The sequence below is a fragment of the Puntigrus tetrazona genome, chromosome 3, assembly GCF_018831695.1.
Source record: "Puntigrus tetrazona isolate hp1 chromosome 3, ASM1883169v1, whole genome shotgun sequence".
In the NCBI taxonomy this organism is placed as follows: domain Eukaryota; kingdom Metazoa; phylum Chordata; class Actinopteri; order Cypriniformes; family Cyprinidae; genus Puntigrus; species Puntigrus tetrazona.
Window position 1 is genome coordinate 15,915,886 of NC_056701.1, and position 27,292 is coordinate 15,943,177.

At 37.3% G+C, this 27,292-nt stretch overlaps 1 protein-coding gene across 4 annotated transcripts in view; it reads right to left on the bottom strand.

Annotated features, from left to right (window-relative positions):
- sdk1a (sidekick cell adhesion molecule 1a) overlaps positions 1–27,292 on the bottom strand; it is a 245,019-nt gene that overhangs the window by 27,746 nt on the left and 189,981 nt on the right. For all 4 annotated transcript variants that reach the window (XM_043234647.1, XM_043234648.1, XM_043234645.1 and 1 more), the window contains 12 exons: positions 27,106–27,287; positions 23,404–23,519; positions 23,114–23,309; positions 21,821–21,919; positions 19,892–20,083; positions 19,128–19,249; positions 15,100–15,209; positions 13,143–13,293; positions 10,865–11,102; positions 8,979–9,094; positions 6,643–6,832; positions 1,551–1,649 (listed from right to left, as the gene is read on the bottom strand). In XM_043234647.1, the coding sequence (XP_043090582.1) occupies positions 1,551–1,649; positions 6,643–6,832; positions 8,979–9,094; positions 10,865–11,102; positions 13,143–13,293; positions 15,100–15,209; positions 19,128–19,249; positions 19,892–20,083; positions 21,821–21,919; positions 23,114–23,309; positions 23,404–23,519; positions 27,106–27,287 (1,811 nt within the window). The remainder of the gene's footprint in view (positions 1–1,550; positions 1,650–6,642; positions 6,833–8,978; positions 9,095–10,864; positions 11,103–13,142; positions 13,294–15,099; positions 15,210–19,127; positions 19,250–19,891; positions 20,084–21,820; positions 21,920–23,113; positions 23,310–23,403; positions 23,520–27,105; positions 27,288–27,292) is intronic.

Consider the following 27,292-nt stretch of genomic DNA (forward strand, 5'->3'; position numbering starts at 1 on the left):
CTGCTGGAAAATCCAGCATAAGCTGGTAGCTGTTTTTTTTTGGAACATGGTAGCTGGTTTCTAAATGGTCGAAACTTGTCAAATAGTTCTCAAAGTGAGAGATGCATACTTCACTTACAAACATTTAAGCATAATGCGCTGACAAAAGTTGTGAGAATTCGCATTATTTTCTTAGATTTGGGAATTATTTCCGCACAAAGCAAGCATATACATTTTAGAAAACTTGAGTATGTAAAGCTATTCCCCCCCAAAAAATGTTAAGATAACTGATGGCAAAACTTTAACTCAACATAGTTAAGTTAACATAACTTAACTATGACAAGTTAAAGTTTTGCCATTAAAGTCACCAAATAATGATCTTTTGTTGGCCAGATATGATGGACAATATTTTCCAAAACAGGCAGAGCAATGTTTTGATAGCACCACAGAGACACTGTTTACACTTTTTGGGGGACAACAGCTAATGACCAGCTAATGATCGGTTTAGAGCAGATAGAAACCAGCTCCCATGTTCCAGAAAACACAGCTACAACATCTTAAACTGCATTTTCCAATGGGGATTTACAAGACTTCTGGGTAAACAGTCATGCTGTGCCACATTCCAGACTAAAACGAAGCGTGCATATGCTTTCAATCTCATTTTTCTACACTATACACACCATAACAAAGTCCCAATTTTCCCCAAACATCATCAAAATGCTTAAACTGGCCTCATTTTATTCAAAATTAATGCTTTGTGAATAGGATTCTATCAGCCAGTGTATTCGGATCTCATCTTCGCATCGCTGAGATTGCGTGTATTCTTCTCCGGTGTGATTTGCACAGGCAGCATGATTTGGCAGGCGGCTATTCTGAGCTTCATTCACTTGAGGTGTTAGTCAGACTAATCTCATTAAAACGCAGGGATTTTCTCCTCTCCGGCTCCTTCTTCCCGTATGAGGAATTAGTCTCAGGTGCACGGTGACATGGCTTCATTCACAGAGCGGAGGAAAGAAACAGGCTCTGCTCTGAGCCAGATACTGCCAGTCCAATGCATTACACGCTCTCATGTAGGCCAGATCAAGTACTGAGGAGACTGTTTTTAATGTGAGGTGAAGTACATGAAAGCAGCTTTCCGCTTCAATCCAGGCGACATGGGTCAGCCGTGACCATTCTCATGAGAAGAATGGCAATATATTTTAAAAATGCACAAAAACAGCACAACGAATTATTCAAACGAATCAGTCAAACTGACTTAGTAAATCTGACTGAATACATACATAGGATCATTCTGAATCATGGGCTAAATTAGTCTGACAAATCACTTCCTAAGTGTATATTCTTGGATTATTTGCTCATAGAATCGTAGGTTCTGTTTTTGGAATTTTTTGTGGTTAACATTTTAGAATAGGGAACACTACGCACGCTAATAAACAACTAGTGTTAATCAGTAGTGTAATAATATGATAACAATATGTCGGAAAAAAAAAGTGAAGAACAAAATCTCAATATGTTCTACATTTAATTTCTTCAGTGTGTAATAGAAAGAATTGACCTATTATTTCTCTTACCCATAATTATGCCATTGGGGTCCACAGGAGGCTGCCAGATCACCCTCACGTCTTTTAGACGTACCTCCGGGAACACAAGTCTCATAGGTGGTCCGGGAACTATTGCAGGGGAAAAGGAGAGGCCAAAGATAAGATTTTATCATTACTCATGCATTAATTACAACACCTATACACCTTATAGAACTCTAAAGCTTTCTCTTGAATTACAGCAGAACCACAAGTTCAAATTTAGAGAGCTTTAATAGAGGTTATTTAGCTTTCAAAGCAGCAGCCCTCCGAGACAGCCTCTGAAATGGTATTTACGTCAGGATAAGGTCATTTAAAAAAAAGTCTGCTTTGAAAAGGACAACAACAACAAAAAAAATGTAACATTCATAAGAAGACAAAAACATAAGGGACGAAGAGAAAAAGAGACAGTTATGACAACTATGACAGCACTCAAACTGTGGCAGTTTAATGAACATATTGTAGATTATCGTCAGTGGATAAAGTCAGCTGTTTCCATCTGTAAGAGTGAACGCTCACGTTCCTGTGCACGGAAATACTGTTTTCTGATCTGTTTTACTATAAAAATAATGAGAGGTCTGAATGAGTAATTAGACTGTTACATTAGTGGTTGGTGGCATCTTGGCACTTTATAATTCTTTTTGTCAGCATGTTACAGTATGTATTTGCTAGAATATTGTAGGTGTTTGCCAGGGATTTGCTAGAAAGTGGTGGTCAAGGTGTTACTATGTGGTTGCAAATGTGTTCTGAGAGGTTGTTAACATAATGTTACAGTGTTATGGGTGGTTGCCAGATTTGCCAGATGTTCCAAGTGGTTGTCTGCAGAATGTGGTTGCCAGGGTGTTGCTATGTCATTTTTAGAGATGGTCTAAATGGTTATCAGAACAATATTGCAGAATGTGGTTGTTAGGGTGTTGTAGGTGATTGTCATGGTGTTGCTATGCGGTTGTTAAGCGTTCTGAATGGTTGTTAGTTCAGTGTTACGGAGTTATGGGAGGTTGCCATAGTGTTGCTATGATTTTTCTTGAGATGTGAATCTTGAGATTCTAAGTGGCTGTTAACACATTACTGCAGAATGTGGTTTCTGGAATGTTGTGGTTTGTTGTTAAGGTGTTGCTATGTGGATGCTAAATTGTTACAGTGTTATGAGTGGTTGTCAAATTGTTGTCATTTCTTAAAATATAAGTGGGTGTTAGCACATTACTGCACAATGTGGTTGCTAGGGTGTTGTGGGTGGTTGTCAAGGTGTTGCTATGTGGTCAAGAGTTCTGAGTGGTTTTTAGCACAATATTAAAGTGTTATGGGTGGTTGGCAAAGAGTTACCTGTCTATTTTTTGATATGTTCTAATTGGTTGTTAGCACATTATTACAGAATGTGGTTGCTAAAGTTTTGTGGCTGGTTCCCAGGGTTTTGCCACATGGCTGCTAAGGTGCTCTGAGCAGTTCTGGACTTTGGAAATTACTCTACGGTTTCAAGTAAAATGAATATTCATGAATTAGATGCCAGAGTCTCCTTAGTTTGTGTGGTTTATTAATTCAAATCTGCTCTAGCAAACAGTACAAATGATTAGCTGTCGGCCAGCAAGCTGCAAAATCTGCTCGTTCTCTCCTTAGACTTTGACACTTGTCCTTGACCAGAGTATTTAGATCCATGCTGGTCCATGAGTGCTGCCACATGGCACACCTTTTTACTCTACCCCTCCTAATGTGGGCAAACGCTGAGTCACATGCTCAGCTAGATGAGCAGAGCTCTATCATTGTACATTAAGACTGAAGGGAAACATTGCCAAGGGCCGATCTGCTGCCTACAAAAGGAGACCGATGATGACTGGAGGATGTAATGACTGTTGCGCCCTACTCTGAAGGACACAGTATGCCACTGGTGCTGAAAGAGGGCTCTGCTAAAGGCCTTGATTAAGGAGGATGTTTCCTTCCCCTGCTGGTGCGTCTCACCTCTAAACATACACACTTTCCCCTCTCTCCCAGGCACCTGTGACAGGCCTATACATCCACTAACAGGACACCTGTGGAGCGACAGATAACATGGAGGGAATCCAATAACAGTGGTGGGCCAGTGCTGTGCCTGAGGTAAACACACATACACACACAAGCAGGAAACGACACCGCTGCTGTGTTGTACGCGAATCGTCGAGCTGTACAAATGTGGAACAAACACAATCAACGTTGTGCCGTCTCTCGACCGCTTCCTTATTTCTCTCTGGATTCCCCCAGTCGATGCGGTCGGTTAGGCGGATTCTATGTTTCATTTCCTGGACATTAAGGAACTTATAAATCTAACACATCTGACAGCGATTTGATTTGTATTGCTTTTTGCAGTCATAGTGTGTGGGACCATAGGGACACATGTCCACAAGAAGAAGCTCTTACAGTAGAGCGTGCTTTTCCCAAGATGCCTCTTTCTCTTGCCAATGTATTGCTAACATTCATCATTCTGCTATCAGCTCTCCGCGTACCATGAGGCTTATATGGAGATTACACGCACATGAGGAGTCTTTTAACTACTTATGATGCACGACTCATGATTCAAGTGCATTTACTCGGCGTGAATCTACAATTAGAAAATCCGTTTATTAATTACTTCTTTAAGCAAGTCACTAATAAACGCACTTTCCTGCCAATCTTTTCAGAGATGTGTGAGCGCTAACAACTTTAAGGCATGCTAATCTAATCACAGTGCAAAAAAAGAAACGTCCAATTTGGTTCCCGCTTTGCTGATACGGCTCTGATTAAATCCAATTACAGGATGTTTAAGTTTGCAGACAAAAGCCAAAATGATCACTCGCGTCCGGCCGATACAGAATGGACGGCCCGTAGCATCTCCAACCCCCCGCGCACAGCGTACGGGGCCTGGATAAAACGCTGCTGTACCATCAGTCCTTAATGAGGTCTGTTCTGGAGGGGAATTTAAAAGGCAAACACACAGATAATTGCTGCCAAGGTCGAGTGAGCACAGACGGGGGGACATGCTGCCCGGGCCCTGCGCTTCCATCATAAAAGTGCGGCGGTGAAATGGCCCGAGCTCTCTACGTCTGTCAAGGGGGAGCTCCATTTACAGCCACGTTTAAAAGAGTCCTGCTATCTCTTATTCAGAGACCAGCACAGAGCTGACCGCGGGCGTGCAGACTCCATTAATGTGACTCTGTAGCTGGCTGGATTAAGGGTTGACCCTTGTATTTCACATAGTGGGCTTCTTTAAATGGCTCTCACAAGCCGGGGGAAAAGGCTTCTATCACTATCCCCCATGATGTCTTCTCTTGTGGTAAGATTTTGGGTTTTCAAAATAAACTGCACATTAACAGTACCACATACACAGCATGCAAACATATATAGACTAACATATTTACAGCATTTACACCTTGAGATAGATAGATAGATAGAAAGATAGATGATAGATAAATAGAACAAAAACTGAACTAAACCCGAAGAATAAAAATAAATAAATAAATAAATAAATAAAGAATAGTGAAGGCCAACTGGACAGTTACTCTAAAGATTCAAACCCACTTAAATCCATTTTTCACAGTGTTATAAACTGAATTTGAATTATATCTTTTTTAAATGTCAAATACATTTGATTCCTCTTAGTCTTAGTCTTGCATGTGTGGTTTACAGTCTAGTTCACTAATATGTTTTATTCCTCCTTTTCCATTGAGATTTCTAGATAACAAAAATCATTTCCCAGTAAAAATGTTTATATTTAATATTACCTTTCCAAGTATAAAATGCTTGATTGAATATGAGAAAAATTACAATCCAGCAATTCATATGTACACTCTTTATCACGCTTTATCTGACAAATCTCATGATACACTGAGTATATCGGTTGTTTCTCTAAAAAAGCCTTGACGGGGGCCTTATTTGTGCCATTTCCCAAAAACATATTTCTGCTGTAGTCTGTCCTTTATGACCCTGTTGGCTGTATAGCAGTCATTTAAGAGTGCATTAGTTTTAACTGTTATCTGTCTTTAATCCTGACCAGAGTGAATCACCTTTGTAATGGATAGCAAACTATCATACCTTTCCTCTGAAAGCTTTCATTTCTCAAATTCCTCAGCCAGCCTTTCAAAGTCTATTTAAGTTGCAGTCCATAAAGTAAACATTTGGAGGCCATCTTCTCCAGTGGAGTTTGTACCGTCTGTATTGGTTTACCTGTCTATACCACATCTAGTCTTAAAAAAGACAGTGAGCGAATAAACTAAGCGAACACAGAAGCACAGAATGTACACTAAAAACAAATGAAGCATCAAAAGCTTTAGAGGACCTTCAAAAAAGTGTCTGAAAGAGCTTAAGACTAAATGGCATTTCATCTTTTTTATTCTATAAAATCCAAGGCCACATCAATCTGTGCACTCTTCGTGCGCAGAGCAAATGCCCATTACTCATGACAGCCCATAAACTTACACTGCTTGGTCAAGGAGCGTGCACATAAAACAGAGTTACAGCATTAAAGGGATACTTCATCCAAAAATGAAAATTTGGTCATTATTTATCCTTATGGGTTTCAAGTCTCTCTTGGAACAAAAATTAAATACTGTATTTGGAATATTCTTAAGGTAGGCAATGACAGTTTGGTGATATTTTTAGCTACACAAATTATACACACACAAAAAATCTTACAAGTCTTTTAAAACGGCACGTAATTTCCTGGGAATCTTTGACAGTTGAACCCATATTCGCGAATGAATCAGCCCAATTTGTGAACATACTGGTTTACTGAAAAGAAAAGAATAATTTTGAGCCAATTTATTATTTGATTTTGGTTCTCAAGTCACCGACAAAAAAGATTATCAGATAATAATGATTTATATTTCATTTATATTTCAAGTGTGGCATCAGATGACTTTAAATAATCTGTGTTTTCTTGTTATTTTTGCAGCCTGAGGTGACAATGAACTGTTGTTGATGAGCTGCATTAAAAATTCTTTTATGTTTCAAAACAAAAAAAGAGCATGCGGTTTTGGAATGACATGAAAGTGGGTAAATCATGACAGATTTTTTGGAGAAGTAAACTGTCTGTGTTGTCATTACGTTGAACGGCAGTGGTGAAACATGAAAGGTTGCTCACCATCATCCTTGGTCCTCTCCAAGACTGCTGGGTTGCTGAGCTGCCCATCGCCAATCCGTGTGAAAGCCAAAACTTGGATTTCATATTGGACGTATTTAAGCAGATTCCTCAGTAAGACAGACTGTGTCAGGTTGCCTTTAACCACGTTCACTTGTGCCTCTGAATCTGTCTCTTTTTCTTTGTACATAACCTGAAAAAGTAAGCATATTAAGCATTGTTCCCACTGTTGTGTGATTTTGACTAACTTTAATTCAAGATCACATTAAATACAAAAACACAGGAATAGAAGTTTGTTCCTCTGGGTCCGCTGTTCAGCAGGCTGCTGTTTTTTTTTTCTCGCTATAAAGCCTCCTTTCTTAATTACTGTTGACTTTAAACCAGAGAAGCTTTTCTGAACATATGGGTGCACATCCAGATCTAACTACAAATATTTGTCTTTCCACATGGGTCAGATTTTTAATGAATGAATTCATAAACCTTTTCATTACTTAAAATGAAAATGAAACTGGCACAAACATTCTCTAAGAGAAAAAGAAAGCGCATCAAATGTTCAAAGGATGATATCAAACTTAAAAAAAGTCTTGTTTTTTCATCATATGGCCCCATATTTCAACACTGCGAAAATATTTTTTCACATCTATTCAACTGAGGGACTTGTACGCAACTATTACAAAATGTTCAAACGCTCACTGGCGCTCCAGAAGAGAAAAACATGCATTAAGAGCCAGAGGTGTAAACGTTTGAACAAAATAAAGATGTGTACATTTTTTTTGTTTGCCTTAATTTCATGTATGTTCATTACATTTAGACCTTCAGAAGCTACAGAACATACTTGCGTCGTTTCCCAGAAGACAAAATAAGTTCAATTTACCCTGATCTACAAATTCAAAAAGTTTTGAATTCACAGAGAGTTTAAACTTTTCGTAAGTTGCATTTAAGTCCCTAAAATCATAGTTATTTTTGGAAAGGGTTCAAATTAATTTTTTCAATTTTTGATCATTCCCACGATCGATTATCGTTTCAATTAAAAATTCAGTGGCATATGGTCACTAGCATAGCAGGACGTGTTAAATGCCATCTTCCAAACCCAAATTAAATTTTTTTTTTTAGTATAATTAAAAGACCTGTAGCAGGATTGTAAAATGAATGCTGTAGTAACGTTTGGAATCCTTTCACTTTGTTGGCTGCTGAATTCATCTTTTCAAATGGTTTCACGGTCCTCATAGTGTTTTAAAACACAGTCGCAAAGTTTGCCCTTGAAATTATCGCCATTTAAAATAAAACGATCCCAAATGTAAGTATTGCATGTGGGCCTGTGCCACGCGGTCAGTGAACCGCTTCCATCTCCCTTATGACACAAGTGAGGTACAAAGCTTTGTTTATAAGAAAAATAATTGGTTTGCAGGCAAATGTTACATCACCACCATGTTTTTAGGTTTGTGTTCTGTTTTACAGGTTGGTCACGAATTTCTTTGAATTGAATCATGTATATTGTTTCTTTCCTCTTCTAACCCTCTTTTATTTTCTTGTCATTTACTTTTAATCATGATTTCGCATCTCTTACTATGGTAAACCTGGCCAGTGGAAAAAAGATTTTGGTCCCATTAATTAAGAATTTGGTCCTTCGACTTATTCATTTGTTCCCCTAGTTTTAGTTAAATCACAGGTCGATGGGTTTTTATATATGGGAACAAATGAATGAAACTTGGACTGTGGCCACAAATGAATAAACCATATGAAAGATGAATTGATTGTTGTTTAATTGTTAACATCCATAGTTCAAATACGCAAAAGAACTGTGGGACTTCAAGGACTTTTCTAAAGAAATGCGTGCAGTTTCAGGTTAGTACTAAATAAAAAATAGCGGGCATTTTGCCTATTATTTAGGTAAAATAATTTAATAAATAAGTAATAAATAAATAATGTAATTGTGTATACACAACACACACACACACACACACACAAATACATACCAGATTGATTCATTTTCAAAATAGAAAAGTACAGCTACAAAGGGTAGTTATTAAAGGAAATGTTTGGTTTCAATGAAGAATAAAAACAATGCCTCCCCTCCTCTAGAGAAAAAAAACATCAAATCTTTCAAGTCATTTCATCATACAAACACAGTTTAAGGGGTTGATCTTACATGAGAAAAACCTTTATTCACTTCTGAGATGCTTATTATACCGAGCCGAGGGCTCCTTCAGCAGACATTGTTTCAGAGTACCTCAGCGCACTACTTGACATGAGTCTAAGGTCATTTTCATTTCTGTGAAATCACAACGAATGAAAAAAGACAAAACAACAACGCAGAAGCGATTCTCAGGAGTAACCACCTTATATCCAAGGATGTTGCCATTCTGCTCGTGCTCAGGAACCGGGCCCCAGGTTACCAGGATGCGACTGGAGCTCATGGCCTCTGCGGTCACATTTTCCGGAGCCCCCGATGGCACTACGCAAACAGACAAAGACAAATCACACTCCCTTATCGCACTGTGCCTTAACACACGGCCCCGGGTTCTGAGCAAACTCACGTGGATTACTCGACTCTCCAATGTCATAAGGGAAAAAAGAAAGCAAACAGCATTAGATTGTGAGCAGCAAACAAGAGCATGAGCGTGAGGAGACAGTGAACGGACCACTAAAAGACGACAAACCTTTAACACTAGTCCTCATATCAGATAGCGCAGCCAGCCCAGAACCTCTCTGTGTGAGCTCTTAGCCACACAATTATGTAATAACTCGCACCACAGACTTCACTTTTTTGATTACGGTCATCCAACTGCAGGCTTCTAAAGATCTATTTATGTTGAAGTGTGCAATTTCTGATCCACCAGTGGCACCAAATTGAATTACAATCTGTTTGAGTGGGACAACTAGCTTAGGCATAACATTTATTTATTCATTACTTAACCAACTTTTTACCTGTCATACTAAAGGTTTTGAAATTAAATATTGTGGCATGTTTAGAGGAGGTTGACTATTACGCTAAGTGATCAGACTTACAACTTTTTAGTTGTAAAATGTTTTACATCTCTTACGCTCACCAACACTAATCAATCAAAAATGCAGCAAAACAATAATATTATGAAACAGTATATATATCAATCTTTAAATGTACTTTATGTATTAGAATTTTCAGCATCATCTCTCCAGTCTTCAGTATAACAAGATGCTTCAAAAATCATTCTAATATGATTTCTTATCATGAATGTTGTGTTGTTTAATATTTGTATAGAAAATGTAATACATTTATTTTCAGGATTGTTTTATGAATAGAAAGAACAGCATTTATTTGAAATAGCTATCTTTCATAACCTCTTATAACGTATTACTCTCACCTTTGATCAACTGAATGCCTCCTTACTGAATAAAATGATTCATTTCTTTAGGCCTAGGCTAGCAACCATTCAGAACTGCTGCACAGCACTGCCCTGCGAGCAAACCACAAAACCCCAGCATCGGGGTGCTGTCCTCTGCATGTGTAAACATCATTCTCATTGTTTACAAAAAATGTAAACATGTTAACAATCCAGTCCGATATCACCGGTGACACAGAAATGACACACTTCACCTTTAAATAGCATATTTTTTAAAATTTACTCTGCAGCCATTTGGGGCCATAAATCTTTCAATCTTTCAATAAATCAAGTGTATCTTGCAGGGAGCAACGGTAAAGATAAGTAGCAACATCAGGCAGCCAATCACCTGGCTTCTTATCTGCAGCATAGGCATGCATTCAGAGCTGCTCTCGAGTCAGAGTAAGTGTGCCGTGAGGAGCTGTTATGGTGATCACATAAAAGAAATAAAGTTTCAATCTGAGAAGCACCTATTTACATTTGAGAATATGATTATCCTGAGAATGGAAATTTCAAGATGCTCCCTCTGCATCGCTACATCCCACGGGGCTCATCAACCCGCATTAGTATCTGGCTGCGCTGCAAAACATGCTTTTCTAACTTGGATCTTTTGTCTTGTTTTCCGAACAAAATTCTAAATTAAGTAATAAACGGCAAATGAGATTATTTTGCTGACCCCATTGGCAGTTTATTTTGTTTGTTCTAAACGAAAAGTCACTTCATTTTGACTTGTTTTGTGTGAAGACAAGACAATAATTTGTACGTGACTAGGAAATCCTTCTTGATTTAAGAATTTGTAGATATTTTGGCTGGAGACAAGAAAAAACTCGAAGCTTTGTTTTTTGCAGTGTGGGTGTCCTCACCTGACTCCCGCGTGCGTCCCTTCACAGGCTCACTCCAGGGCCCGGGTCCTATGGAATTAAATGCCTGGAGCTGCAGCTGGTACTCGGTCCACTCCTCCAGACCCTCCAGGGTGATCTCTCTCTCCAGCCTGTCGTTCACCAATCGTGTGCTGGCTTCACCCCGCAGGTCCGCTCGCAACACTCTGACCCTGTAGCCCACGCTCTCCGGGTTTCCATTGTACTCGGTCTCTGGCAGCGGCTGCGAAGGAAACATCACTCTTGTTATAAGACAACAGAATTACTGACAGAGATGTTCCTTGACAGAGTGTTTTCATTTCATCAGCGGTAATGAAGATACGGAAAAAAGATTCATTTTAATGAACACATGCAGTAGACGCTAAGTGACAAGGGAAAAAAAGAACTGCAGGACATCAATAATGAACTAACAGCGTCTTTTGCAGGGAAATCTGGAAATAATTTATTTAAATAACTCAATACTGAGCCACTTATGTAAGATTAATTATCTGTATTCATGAAGATAATGATACACCTTTGACACATGGTGACGCAAAGGAAGAGTATATTGGGTTTGTGTATATTCATACATATTTTAATTAATAAATGCTTATGTTGTTATGGTAATTTTATATACACTACCAGTCAAAAGTTTGGGGTCAGAAAGTTTTATTTTATTAATAATGTTAATCAATGGGAATGCATTAATTTGAGGCAAAGTGACAGTAAAGACATTTGTTATTTTTTAAATAAGTTGACATTTATTCTATTTCTAGTTCAAATTAATGCTGTGTTTTGAACATTTTAACCATTATAGAATCCTGAAAAAATGTATCACAGCTGTTTTCAACATTGATAATAATCATAAATGATTCTTGAGCAGCACATCATCATACCAGAATGATTTCCAAAGGACCATGTGACACTGAAGATGATGCTGAAAATTCAGCTTTGTCATCACAGGAATAAATGACAACATATTAAAATAGAAAATAGTTATTTTAAACAAAACATAATGAACTTTTTTACTGTGCTACTGATCGAATAATTTCAACCTGGTCTCATAAAAATATGCCGTTTTTTACGCGCCTTACTGCACATTCTGCTGCAGTTTCAAAGAGAAATGTGTGAAAATTACACTTTATTAATCGACACTCTTTCAATTTGTGTGAAAAGGAATAAAAGGTGTCTTACTTCCTCTAGTTTTCATTTCTTTTGGAAACTGCAGGTATATGTACTCGGCACGTATTTTGCCTCTCTAAAAAAGTGCACCCAGATATGTTTACGCCATGCGACCAGGAAGAATAATATGCAGTCTCTAATACAGACCCCAAACTTTAGTCGTATATGTTATAAAATGTTTGAACATTTTTTTTTTATCATTCTGAGCAGTGCCTTCAACCTTCAAAATATTATTTTCTTTGACTAAAAGTAGATGCCCTTCAGGGTAAAATGGACTAAAAATACTGAACACGACAAAATGAAGACTAAATTTATAAAACATTTTTCATTAGACGAAAAATATAAAAATAAACAGTGCAGCCTCTGTAACGCGCAGTCTCAGCAGCATCCCGAACATTGCTAAAACCAGCAAGCTGAGCTCAGCCTAACCCAATTAAATATACATGCTCCTATAAATCTCATATTTATATTTAATACGCATATTTAATAATGCTACATCATTTATGTGCTCAAAAAAATGAACTCAACGATTTTGATTGGGTGCCAAAAGGTAAGTGAGATGTCACAAACTGGCAAAACATCAGCTCTCATGTGCTTTTAATTTGACAGGTAAAGAGCTTCAATTTGAGAAACTCAATTTAGGCAGTAGCTCTCACATGTCAGCAGTCTTTATATCAGGTGAAAATCAATAGATGTCTGAAAACACCCTGCTTTCAACATCCTAGCTTGTATTCATGTGTGATACAAAATAATGACACCCTGTCAGAACACTAGGACTGAAAAGTTACAATGTAATAGCTTCCTCGAATCCCTTTTTTATTCTAACCTCTGCGAAAGAAACAATGAATGAATGAACTCAGTTGAACATAATGCACATGATATGCATCTGTGAGTTACACTAATCACTGAATTACGTTAATCGTTGGAATATCTTATGTAACAGCATACTTTTGATTAATAAAAGTCACAGGCGTGTTAACGAAACGCTTCATTTCATGTGTTGATGGGAATAGTTATACTAAACAGCCCTTAGGAGCCCTTTTGATTAATTTCCCTTAACTTACAATCTACAACCCAGATTTTGAAAAACAATGGCACTCACCACCCAGCGTAGCCAGAGGCTGGTCTCACTGGCCGTGCGCACTGTCACACTGCTGGGCGCCTTGTCTGGAGGAGCCTGCAGGGTTTGAATCACACGGGACGGCAAGCTCACCGGACTCGGGCCCACGATATTCACCTGACGCATTCGGAACCTGTAACCACCAATCAGTCACTTCGGTAAAACTTAACACTGGTCAGACTTTCTAGAGGGAAAGTACATGGCTGTAGTGTTTGTGAGGAAGTCTGTGTGGGAAATGTGCTTACTGCGGTTTACTTTATAATTGCGCCAATTACCGTGAAATCAAAGTTTATCAGCGAGTAGAACAAATGGAGAGGCTGCGACAACATCCATATGATCTGACATAAATTGCAGGGTAGAAAAAAACACGGAGGCAAGCAGTTCATCATGAAGCTCAGGGATGATTCCAGCTATCGGAAACTAACGGATCCAGTCAGACATTAAACCTGTTTAGATAACAGCAATATATTTATATTCACCAGATGAAATAGTTTGATTAATAAGACATTATTTAAACTGAGCAGTTTACAAGTGACAAATGTGTCGTATGGTGCGTAGGTGCAGTTTTACAAAATATAATTTTCATATGGTGAATGTAGCAAGTTCTGGCATACAGCATTTGAAATAAGGGATGTTAATAAATAAAAAATATTTAATTAGATAAATTATATTAGTTGGTTATTCAAATATGTCTATTCATATTTTTGAATATGAATAGCACTTTTTACCTAATTGTTGGTCTAAGTAAAGCGTGAATTATATAATAACAATACGATTATGTATTTAATAATTATTTATAATGAATAATTAATTATATTAAAACAGGCATTCAAAAATGTAAGCATATACTTCAAAACAATATGTTATGTTTATATATTAAATATATTTTTATATGCAACATAACCTATATGAATATAAATATATACTAAATGTAAATTTAGAATAAATATACAAAATGCACACATATATTATGTAAACAAAAACATTTATTTTGGATGTGATTAATCGTTATACACTGTTATCCCAGCACTATTAATTATTAATAATTCATTTAACATACATTGATTCATAAATGTGCAAACAAACTGTGCATGTATGAAGCGTGCATATTTTTGTGAATATGAATTAGTTTACAGTGAACTGACGTTTTTAAATGTCTAACTGTTTTGGCAAAAAGTGAACTGGCATATGCGTATGTGAATCACATGTTGCAAATATATACATCCTGACACTATTTTAGCTCTAGTTTCTATTATTTCTTTAACAGGTTGGCATCCATGTTTGTTATTTACATCCGCAAGATGCCATATGCTATACTGCAGCTATGGTTATCGCTCTCTGAACCATCGCAAGTTCTAGAGTGATTTTTCACTGTGTTGTATGCTGTACACACACAGAGCGATCATTCAGATGCGACCGTCACTCGCAGAACTTGCAGTGTGTAGTCAATTCTGAAGCCCATGCATAAAATAAAGTGTTTTCTGTGTGTAAATAGATTTCATGCACACACTACGTCTCAGCAATTCTGTAGCAAATCTAGGTTCAATTGTCTTTTTTTCTTCAGCATAAGACAAAGATGTCAAGATCAGAAAGAACAAGAAAGAAGAAAGGAATGAATTAACAGCATCCTCAGGGAAAGAAGCAGAAAATAACAAGATCAGAGGCATAAACACAGAAGTGAAAACATTGCCATAGTGTGCTGACTTGAACTGTGATCCGTTCGATTTGTTTATGCAGCTACAGAATTATAATCTGATTAAAGTGTATACGTGTCTTTAGTAATGCAACTGTAATTGAAGTAATCTACATGTCTTAATTCGATTAGGCTCACTTAAAATGTGTATTTATTCAGATTAAAGTAAATGAAAATGCTGTTTACATGGCAATTTCTGTGCTAATGCAGTTACTGTGTGTTTGGAGTGAAAGAGTGCTCGCTGACCTGTAGTGTGTGAACGGTGTGAGATTGGGCACCTCCAGCACCTGCGCTTCAGGGTCATTCTCCTTCTCATACAACACCTTCCACTCTTCCTCTTCACCGATACTGCCCACCTAAAGACAGAGAGCCCTGCTGTTACAGTCTGTGCCAACAATACCAATGACTTCTACATATGACGAGTACCTCATGAGGGATGTATTAAAGGAGTCATGAGCTGCCTTTTTTATTACTTTGTACTGTTCTCTCTGGTTCACTTGAGATTTTGAAATCAAAAAAGATCAGTATTTCCTGTCCTTTTCAGATACATTTCCGGAGTTTTGATTAATAAAGCGTACTTTCTGTACAATTACTTGAAGAATATCACGTTATGACTTCAAAACTATTTTAATATACTGGGAGATTTGAAAATGGATGCTTTCGAACATTTGCATCGTATATATATCCAGCTTCATAACTATGGGTTTTTCTAGCTCTGGTTCGAATCTCGGGTTCAAATCTGCATAAAAGGAAGTTGAAATGACATGGTCGAATCAACGAATGTGTTTTATATCAGTTTTGCATTTGTTAACATGATCGGTAGGTTTAGGGTTGGTTTTGTTGTAGGGAATATTTCCAACACCATAGAGCATCAACTTTTAGTGACAGTCCTGTGGATATTTAACATAATAAAAACACAGCAATACGTACCTAAATCAATGTTATAAAAATGCGCCAGGTTTGACATATTAAAGATGTGTTTTAGAAGCACTTAGAGGACATTTCCTTTTGAAACAGCGGCAAAATACGCAGTAAGACATGTAAAAACAGTGTTAGTGTTACACAAAAAGTGCACAGAGGTACATATTTTTAGACCAGGTTGATAAATACTGTTGGATTCAATCTTTTTGAAAATTCTGTGGCAAATTGTGCCTTGTGTAAACAAATCCAGGGTAGGATGAAGTGAACAAAAGTTCCTCCTTTCTTGCCGAATGTAGGGATCAAAACAAAGTCAATGCAGTTTTCCCCCAATTTGTCACTTTGTCATCGGAGCATCTATTTTGTTTGGTTTCTGCATAGATCTACACATTTGGTGGGCGGGGCTAAACAAGCAGCGATGTAGAAGCAGGTGTTGATCTTCTTCTGTGGAGGCGGTGCTTACCACACTATTACAGAGTTATAGAGTAGAACATCGTTTTGGCAGATTGGCTTCAAAATAAGCTGTTTTTAGACTAATGAGAAAATTCTGAGTTTTGATCTCTTTTATATCAAGAGATCAAGGGAACTTTGGTTTCTCAGTTCATGACGCCTTTAAAAAAATGAAAGAATCTATATTATTTTCTACAACACAGACCTATTCACACAAATGTTAAGGATGAAAGTTAATGCACTAACTGAAAATATGTACTAAATATATTTAATGGCGTCTGTAAATGTAAATGTATTTAAAATAATGCATTTTAAAACTTAATTTATTATGAAAAGCAAACTTATCTGAAATAAATTGTATTCCTCAGCCATTCCGGTTTTAGAAAAATTATCTTGGTATTATTTAGATATTATTATTATATTATTATTCAGGCAAATAAAATCTAATAATTGGCTGTTCCTGTACTAAACCCAAAACTAACTGGAATATTTTTTTTTACCCACTAATAGAGTAATGATGAATTGATTAATGATGAATGATTTTTTTTTTTCAATGTATCTGTAAGCATGTTTACTTTTTACAATAATAAACATGAGTAAAGCTAAAATACTTGATTAAACGTATATCATTTTATACATTAACTATCTGTGGAAAACCACAAACCAACACTCACTCATCAATCACCAGAACACAAAATCTGTTACAAAAGCAATACAAAATCTAAAAGATGGGTGCTTGTTTGCCAGAATAAGCTGTTTACTTTATGGCAGTAGTCTGGCTACATGAGACTACCTGGACAATGAACTGCCAAGACAGTTCCAAACATCTGAAAAGAGTCCTTTTGAGAACGGTATCTCTCAGCATTTGTCGAGTCCAAGCAGCAAAGTAAATGAAAGAAGGCAAAGAAAAATCCCCACACTGCACTTCATTATACCGGTACGTCACAGGCCAAAGGCTCTTAGAGTGTTTTGTAGAGAACGGGCCTTCAGTGGGAATACAGAGCGGAGCAGGTTAAAGCTTTTTCAATTGAGTGCAGGACAGTGCCAGCCACTGCCCCATTTCAAACACATTGTGCGAGCCAAGTCTAAACCAATCAAAGCTCATAGCACTCAGGAAGATTTACTATGACCAGTGGAGTGTACTGTATGCGGTAAGCATTTATGCCAACGTGATAGATGTTGGACGCGTGGCACCTTATGCTGGAGACTGCCGTTGTATTTCATAGCTGGTGCGTATGCAGGGGCTCTCTCTCTCTCTCTCTCGTTCGGTGACAGATTTCTGCAGCGGCAGATAGCCCGGCCTCAATCAACTCTGGAATTCAAGTGCCGCCACATGAAAAGCAGAAGCTTCCTTTTGCAAGCTCTGGCCTGGCGCCGTCAAGTTCAGAGAGTTGACGTCGATTACAAATTAGGAGTCAGTCATGTGATTCAATCTGTCATCACTTTTGCAAGAGTCGCAGGCGATGGGGAAAGGGCGAGGGTGCGCTCTCAATACATCTCTGAGCTGCGGAGGGCAATCACAACTGGAACGCGCTGTTATTCAGGTTGAAATGGAAGTGCTGAGTGGAAGTGAATCGAGTGTGTGTGATAAGTCTGCATGCTGGCTGTTTTTAAAGCCTTGTGATAACAGCTGGATGTAGGTTTGAGTTAAACACTACCAAATGAGCACTGCGTAATGTTAAGTGTGCTTAACTGATGAGCAGACAGGTTGAATCGAACTGAAATTATGAGTCAAAAATGTCAAGTTTAATTCGCTCATACACTCATCCATTCATTCTTTATTGTAAGACACAAAATAACCAAAATGTTGACATGCATTGACCAACAAATAAAAATTTCAAAGATTTTCTTGCTCCACAATTACACTTAAATCCTTAAGAGCTTGACTAGTTAGTTTGTTTATTTACTTATTATTCTTTTAGTGAGACATGATACAACAGTCAAACAGTCAAAGTCACTTCTAAACAACATCCACACATCACAACAATCAATAACCTCAAAACGTCCACAAGCATGCCTTCTGAAGTCAATAACATTCAACGTTTCGAAATCATGACCGGAATATTTTTAATAACACCGTGTAGATCCATGCTGCACGAGGGACTGTGACCTACTGTACAAATAAAAATATTGAAGAAATTGTTTCTGCTCCACTGTCCCACTCTGGTTCCTCAAGATTGTATTCTATTCTATTCTATTCTAAACATGATACAACAGGCAAAAACCTTTTGAACCCCCCAAAACTGTTAATTCTATTTGATTTTAGATACATTACAACTAATTGACTTATCAATATTGAACTCTAGTTTGTTTTATTAGTTTTTCTAAGCAACAGACATTTTTTAAATATTTAAAAAAAAGCACAAATATATTTCGCTCCACTGTCCCACTTTACATCCTTCAGAACTTAGTTTATTTCTTTGCTTACTTTTTAATTATTTTTAGCGAGGCAACAGTCAAAATGTTGTTCAGTAACCTACTATACAAATAAAAATATTGCAGATATGTTTTTGCTCCACTGCCCTACTATTTTATTTCATTTGAGACACATTACAGCAGATGAAAATCTTGTTAAATCATATTTGTCGATAATATCGAATATTGAAATAAAAATAGCACAGACACTTTGCTTCACTGTTCCACCTTAAATCCTCCAGAACTCGACTGATTTATCCATCAAGCTGCCAAACTAACGGGAATGTACATTCCCGGGATTAGGAGACAAAGCCTACACAAATCATCATAAGTACTTCGCTCAACACTGCAGGGACGGTTCATTATCATGTAAAATGCTTTTATTTGCTAGTGAAGACTCATCAGGGAGCACTGTGAGGATGTACAGCTTCAGGCCAGCGTGATGGTAGGCGGATAATGATCGGATAAAGGAGAACTGAAATATGACTCACCTGCCCCTCAACGATCCACTTGGAGATGGTCGTCTTCCCATCATCCCCTGCACGGAATTTCAGCGTAGCAGATCGTGAACTGATCTTGGAAATAACCAAATTTGACGGAGGCCCGGGAAGTTCTGCGTGAAACCGAATCGACGCAAAAGTTAAAAGTCACTTCTAAACAACATCCACACATCACAACAATCAATAACCACAAAACATCCACAAGCATGCCTTCTGAAGTCAATAACATTCAACGTTTCGAAATCATGACCGGAATATTTTTAATAACACCGTGTAGATCCATGCTGCACGAGGGACTGAGTCAAAAAAAAGAGATTTGCGATTCTTTTGAAGTGCAGAGATAAAAAGTCTCATTTGGTTCGAGAAACCTTTGATGAAATTACACTGGAATTAAATCAAATAACAGACGATAGTCTCGCATCTGCCTGAAATCCCCGAAGAGATGTGTAGACGTCTGTTTCCCTAATGTCTCACAATATGCAATTTATCAGCAGGCATTATGGTTTTGGCTTGGCGTTCAGCCAGCTCGCAGTCAGCGAGCGAAAGCCTGCTTTAAAGCCGGTGCAAATGAATATTTCTCCTTCAGTGCCACATTTGATTTATGAAAGTGCACGGGCACCAACTTTGCAGTTTCTGAGCAAAAAACACCAGCATAAATGATCATCACTCATTCTTACTTTGCCTGTGTACAACACTCGTGTGGAAAGAGTAGCTCATGTAACGCAGGTTTTATTTTTTATTGCCTATGTTGGTACCTGGTGGCACTCCAGATGAAATGGTGGAGGAAGTTACAGTTCCTACGCCCGCCTCCGTCATAGCTGCCACTTCTAGCGTGTACGTAGTGAGGGACGTCAGACCGGTGACCTTGTATTCCAATGTGTAATTGGTCAAAGTACGAGTCACTCGCGATTGGTTCCTCCCCTGAACTTCCCAGGACACCAGGTAACCTGCAAAACACCATCACATTCATTAAAACTTGAAAAGTCATTTGAGTTTTACACACTTTACAGCTCAAAACCCGTGGGAACGGGTCAATTTGGGGCGTCTTGTCCAAGTCCAACCTGGGATGACAGGAGGAATTTTTCTGAGGTCTTGAACTTGAAATAAACAATCTCTCTTTAACAAACAAGGTGGGTGAAATAGGGAGCTGCTGTAGTGAGTTGTCTAGACCCAGGGCTCTGCCCCCTAACCCGCATCTAACTGAGACTAATAGCCAGCAGAGATCCTATGTAATTTGCTGTTTATTGGGAGTATTTTCTCCCAGAGTCAGCACTGTTTCCAATCGCTGAATGTCCTTTTCCATTGAGGCGCTCATAAATCAAGCTTTGCACTGGGAGAGCTCGCTGGAGAACAGGCATAGGCAACATTCAAAGAGCAACAATGCTGTGTACATTGATATAGACAGGAGCTATTTAGTCTAATGTATGTCTGATCTCATTCATCTCCAAACTCTCAATCTACATCCAGCGCTGTTCTGCAGCTCACTCGGTTTAATCTATGTCCAGTATCAATCTACCGCTGCCTCGTTAGTCCACATCTAATTCTTTCTCTGCATTATTGAGATGTCATGACTGACTCTCATGAAAATGTGTTTTTCCAGTCATATTTCAAGCTAAAAGAAAGAAAAGAACTAAAAAAAAATGTTTGAACATTATTTACGTGACAATTAATTTGTTGACATTTATAGTAATGTCTTTTTATCTGATTCTCATAATTCTCAATTCTCAAATTCTTAATTTTTTACAGTATTATATATATATATATATATATATATATATATATATATATATATATATATATATATATATATATATATATATAAGATTGTTATGTAACTGGTTGATAAGATTTTCTAATGTTTTTAAAATTGCAAAATAATAATACATTAATAATCAATTTATTTATGCTATTTATTCCTGTGATCAATTACTCCATTTTCAGCATCACATCATCCTTGTGCTGCTTAATATTTTTGTGAAACTGATAATTTTTTTCAGGATACTTTGCTAAACAAAAGAACAGCATATATATATATATATATATATATATATATATATATATATATAAAATAAAAATATGTTTGAACATAATACATGTCTTTACTGTTACTTTTGGTCAATTTAACGCATGCTTGTTGAATAAGAGTATTACTTTCATAAATAAATAGAATACTAAATACACATGCATCCGAACACAGCCACATGGAAAGACAGCCACTCACTCACACGCACACACACAATCACAAAAGCATCCTTTACAGCTGTGCAACAGGGAGCGAAAATTGTTTCTGCCAACTGAACGCAAACAACGATGCCATAATTGCCTTTGTGCAAAAACTCAATGAAGTGTTAAATAGAAGTGTATCCATTAATAAAGCTATACGAACACCCAAGAGTTGCCAAATGAAAATGGAGCTCCTCTCCAGGCTCACCTGCTCTGTCTAATGCAACGTTCAGCTACATTTAAACAGAGGGGGGCAGATTAGATTTCATTTAACAGCAAAGGCAAATCTAATGAACAATTCATCTTTCCCAAAACGGAATTTTGCAAATGCTGGTTCAATAAACTCATTCAGATTAATTGCTGTAAAAAAATAAGTGTTTTCCTTTATTATTGTGACATGTCTACTTACTTAGTTCCAATATCATATCCATAAAAGCAGCATAAAGGCCAAGAACACTCACCAGTAATGATGCCGTTCGTATCCACAGGTTCCTCCCAGCTCACTCTCAGAGATGTGTCCAAGATCTCCGTAAAGCTCAAACGCCCAACAGGGCCTGGAACTAAACACAAAGGCATACTTCCTTTTGTTTCTAAACAAGCTCTTACAATTGTAGCTAATTGGGCTGATTACAGGCTAATCCAAGCTCTAATTATGAAACATGTGAAATAAAGCAGTATTTATTCCCTTTATAATGAACCACCACAAAGATCCCAATGATATCAAAACCTGACACATACACAAATATTGTCGTTTTTTTCCATGTTTCTAATATTCCTCCTAATTTCTCACTTGTAGTGTCACAGATGCCTAAAGACACTGATATAATTACATCTGCTTGACCCACAAAGCAGTATCTGCACTTAAGTCTGAAAAGTACTTTAATTAATGTGACTTTTATAAGACATTTTGTAATTTGGTATTTTATCACCTCTGAGCCACCCTAGTAGAGTTTCAGAGCAAGAACACTGTGTCATGATGCTGTTGCAAAGGCCAAAAGCTGGCAGTAAGCTACTTATATATTAAAATATTTCCTGTCAAATAAAGGGTGTTTTTTGTGGTTTGGCTTTCTTAGTTATTAAAATAAACATTCTGTTCTAAAGTATTTTGTTAAACCTAATTATCTTTGAAGCTTCCATTAGAATGGATTAAAAAGGTAATACAACATCGTTATTTTCATCGGTTTCGCAAAAAAACCTCTGTGCTCTTAACATTATGTTTTATGGTAGCTTTACATAGACATAATGTTGTTTGTACTGTATAAAGTGTATTTTCTATGCTCTTATTCTAAGTTTAGTATGTTTTTTTAATCATTTGGTTTACAGGGACACACAAAGTGTCTTCATGAACCATATAAACCAGAAGAAACACACAAGCCAATATGTACTATGAATATGATTCTATTATGTTTTCAGTGGATTTTGGGTATAGGCCAAACAGTATAGGCCACTAAGTCATTTCTCTTTAAAACATCATCTGTCATCAAGGTACAAGCAGAATTACTAGTGAAGAACAAGAATGATTTTGTAAATAATTTCTAAATCCAATTTTATGCATGTTCTTTTAAACTAAATATGATTATTTGTGTACTATTATGTGATGATTTGCACATATGTTTTTCATAAACAAAGGTTATTGTGTTTTTTCCCCCACATTTTTAATTGTGCTTGTTTTGTGACAGACAGATACAAAACAAATACAAAAATGACCTAATGACCTGGACTATGAACAGACAGACAGACTGTCTACTACTTACTGTCCTCATGAGTCTGCACCAGTTTTGGGACACTGCGGGGTCCATTCCCTGGTGTGGTAAAACACAGCACTGACGTCAAGTACCAGGTAAACTTTTTAAGACTGCTGATGTAACCGAGATGCCGTGTCCCGTGATAATCAGGGGTGATGGTCACGACGATAACATCCTCTGGAGAACGTTCAGGCCACGCCATCAGCTGAAGCATAGACCAACACAAAACATATCATATTTTTTTGGATAGGACACGGGACTCCTATGAGATTTAACCAGTAGAACAGAAATGAGTTTACCTTGTAACCTTGATTAATGCCATTGATGAACTGTTGAGGTGGTGGGTTCCAGCTAAATTCAATTGTGGTTGAGTTCACTGCCTTGACCTCCACACCCTGAGGGGGCGCTGTAGGAACTAGAGGCAAGTACATATTGTATTTTAGACTTTAATATAACATCCTAATGTCCATACCTGATCCTGGAGGGCCACTATTCAGCAGCGTTTATCTTAAAACCCTGACATCTGGACTTGTTCTTCAAGATCGCTAGAAGCCTCCAGGTAGTTGCGTTAAAGCTAAACTCTTTTCAGGAAAGTGGCCTTTCAGGAGCAGGACTGGACACCCATGGTACTGTCATGACAAGACTGACCTGGCAGTGAAGAAATTGTTGTGTAAAGTGTTTTCTCTTTGCACACAGAAAGTATTATCGAAGCTTCCTAAAATTACGGCGGAACCACTGATGTCACGTGGACCATTTTAACAATGTCCTTACTACCTTCTGGGTCTTGAATGTTTCAGTTGCTTCAGTTGCTATCTATGCAAGATCAGAAAACACTGATATTTCACCTAAAATGTCTTAATTTGTGTTCCAAAGATGAATGAAGGCTTTACGGTTTTGGAACGACATGAGAATATGTAACTAAATACAGAATTTGTGGGTAAACAAAATTGCTATTGACTAGTAAGAATGATAAATCAGAATGTTAATGAACCAGAATGGCTTAATCCATTTTCATGTTCTTGGTCTAGATGAAAGTCTTCAAATGAGAGTTCTAAAAAAATGGCTAAGAAAAGAAGAAAAATCCAGCTTTCTGTTCTGTCTTCAACAAAGGATAAAGCTGGTAATGTCTCAGTTGAAGTGGCTCATTTCTAATGACTACCTGCATCTCTGACGCAATGGAAAGCTTTCAACAAACAAAGCCTTAAAATTGATGGGCTGTGGGACACAGTTGATCGCCACAATGCCGGACTGAATGTACATTACATGGCTTCCACCTACATACTGAGCGATCCTCTTTGAGTTAAACAGCACTCAAGAAAATGAGCACTGCTGAATGCACACGACAAACAGCACGGCCACCACCTGATCACGTCTGACAAGCTACATTCACACTGCAGCTGAACGCATCCCAAATGTGACACATGCATCTATTTTCAGATGACAGCGTGAACTGCAAAAATCACAATGACATTTTAAAATCTACTAAGGGGCACTTTGTTTGTGAAAATCGTATCAATTCCAAAAACAAAAATATATATATACATATATATGTTTTTGCATAAACATAAAATATGCATTGATTTGCATGATATGATAGTAAAAAGTGACAACAGATGTTAAAAAGTTAAGTTTAAATGCATTAATGTGAGTCTTAAGTCCTGTTGATGTAATGATTACATTAGAAAACTGAAAAGGGGCCACTTTGTACTGAGCTGCGGCCATCGTCACATTGTCAAATTTTGTAACAATAACAAAAATAATGCCAAGGTTATAGAGTTTGCTCTTGTTTTTATAACGCAAAGGACAGCATTAAATGACTGACGTTAGAATTGCAACTGTATTAAAATTCATCAGGTAAATTAAGTGGCCCAGTTTCCAATCTTCACGGTGCACCTGAGACGTGCCTGAGACATTTCTGACCTTTTCTGCAAGTAGCACGCTGTAGCATGGACACAATAAATGAAAGAAAAAAGATATTCACATTCTATTATACATCCAGTACCCTTCTAAAAGGCTGAAGCGAGAGAGGAGCCAGTCGAATGAAAGGACAGGTCTTATATAAGCCAAAACACAACAAAACAATATCACAACAGGATCCGGATTGTCTGTCATATTTTTTTTTTTTTTTTTTTTTGCTGTATGGACATCTATGTTGATATATAACACAATTGAAAAGCATGCATTTGTATGACACACACAAAACAGAATTTCAGACTTTTCTGTGGAATTGCTTGTGTACATTCATAAAATCCCTGGTAGAAAAATTCATACAAAAAGCATATTCATGACAGCCTGGTGAGAGAGTTGTGTTTTTTTTTTATTTCTTCTGTGGCTGATTTTTCAGGTTGCCTGTCAAGCTTTGACTTATTTTGAATCAAAAGACTATCTTTCAAAAGTCTGCCAATTATAGCCCTCTCTTAAAGCGGTGTAAACACATTCATTATGCAGTGGCATCTCTGCTCTTCAGAGACACTATTCCCTACCTCAAGTTCCTCACTGGATAGAACACACGCAGCCCTGGAGTTGTTTATAAAGCTGTCAATCAATTTTAGTAATTAATTACATTTTTTTAATCAAATAAAGGTAATTTGCAGACATGTTGAAGAAAAAAAATTATTATAAATACCATTCAAACGTTTAGTGTCGGTCTTTATGCATAGCTAATTTAACTGATCAAAAAAAAAAAAAAAAAAAAAGAGCAATATTTAGAAATATTACAAATTAAAATAACTGTTTTGAATTAGAATAAATTTTAAAATGTAATTAATTTATTCCTGTTATGGCAAAGCTGAATTTTCAGCATCATTACTCCAGTCTTCAGTTTTACATGATCCTTTTTTTGATGATAATATAATCAGAATTATTCTGATTATATTATCATCAATGTTGCATTACGTTTGATATTTTTAATCATTTTTGAACCACCTTTGATCAATTTAATGTGTCCTTATTGAATAAAAGTCTTAATTTCTTTACATTTATAAACACAGAAATAAATAAATTAAATAAATAAAATCGGTAACACTTTACAATAAGCTGTCATTTGGTAACATTTGGTTATTAACTTACATGAACAAACAATAAAGAAAGCATTATTGTAATCTTTGTAAATGATAGTTAATAAAAATACAGTTGTTCATTGTTAGTTTATGTTAGTCCGTGCATAATTCGATTAGATTAGTAAATGCTGAAAGTAACATGAACTAAGATTAATAAACGCTTTTGAAATATTGTTCATTCATGTTAACTAATGTAGCTAACTAATGAACCTTACTGTAAATTGTTACCATAAAATCGTACCCTCCCCAAACTTTAAATGGTGTGGTAGCACACTGCTAGGAGACATGAATAAATATGAATTTAAATTTCTAAATGTTTTATGCTAATAATTGATTGTTCAAAATTACTGACAGCCCTAATTTGCACTCATTCAAGCAACTGCAAGAAGTTCATATAACATTGTCTCTCTCTCTCTTAGGATCTGTGATGTCGTCAAGGTTGCTAATTGTGAGTGTGTTCAGCAGAGCTGCATCAATACCATTCAACTGCTTGACAGACTCTGTTTATAGTATGTCTATTTAAAATAATTAGACAGATGAAGCCTCTCAAAGCAGAGTCGATACGTTTGCCGCTCCCCAGATAATCATCCAAAATGTCCAAATGAGAAGACTCTAAATTTCCTGAGATGGATTCTTCTCATCTGAAGAGAAAAGTGGCCTCGTACATAATTGACATAATTGTTTTGAAGAGGATTAGCATGGAAGTTAGCTGTCTGAGAAGAGGGCTCTAAAATAAATGTGGCGTCTATGTGGAGGCTCAGTGTTGACCCCAGCGCGGCATGTAAACAAGTACTGCATCAGCCGGTTCAAACCAGCACCCTTCCTGCCTCCGCTGATGAAAAGGAATAGATGAAAACACAGAGGCCGACAAAAGCGGCAACTGTTAGGTAACGGCAAAAAAAAAAACCAACCTGAAATTGTGACAGAGAAAGAAGGTCTCACCTCCCTGCAGAGTGTACTCAGTGACAGGCTGACTGAAGACGCCCAGGCCTGCCCCGGTGTACGCCGCCACCTGAATCTCATACTGGGTCCAGATGATGAGCTCTGTGATCAGGCAGTAGTTGATCTCGGGGCTGGTGATGTTCTTCTGCTGGTACTCTCCAGGGAGCCCGGCAAGCCGGTACCTGCA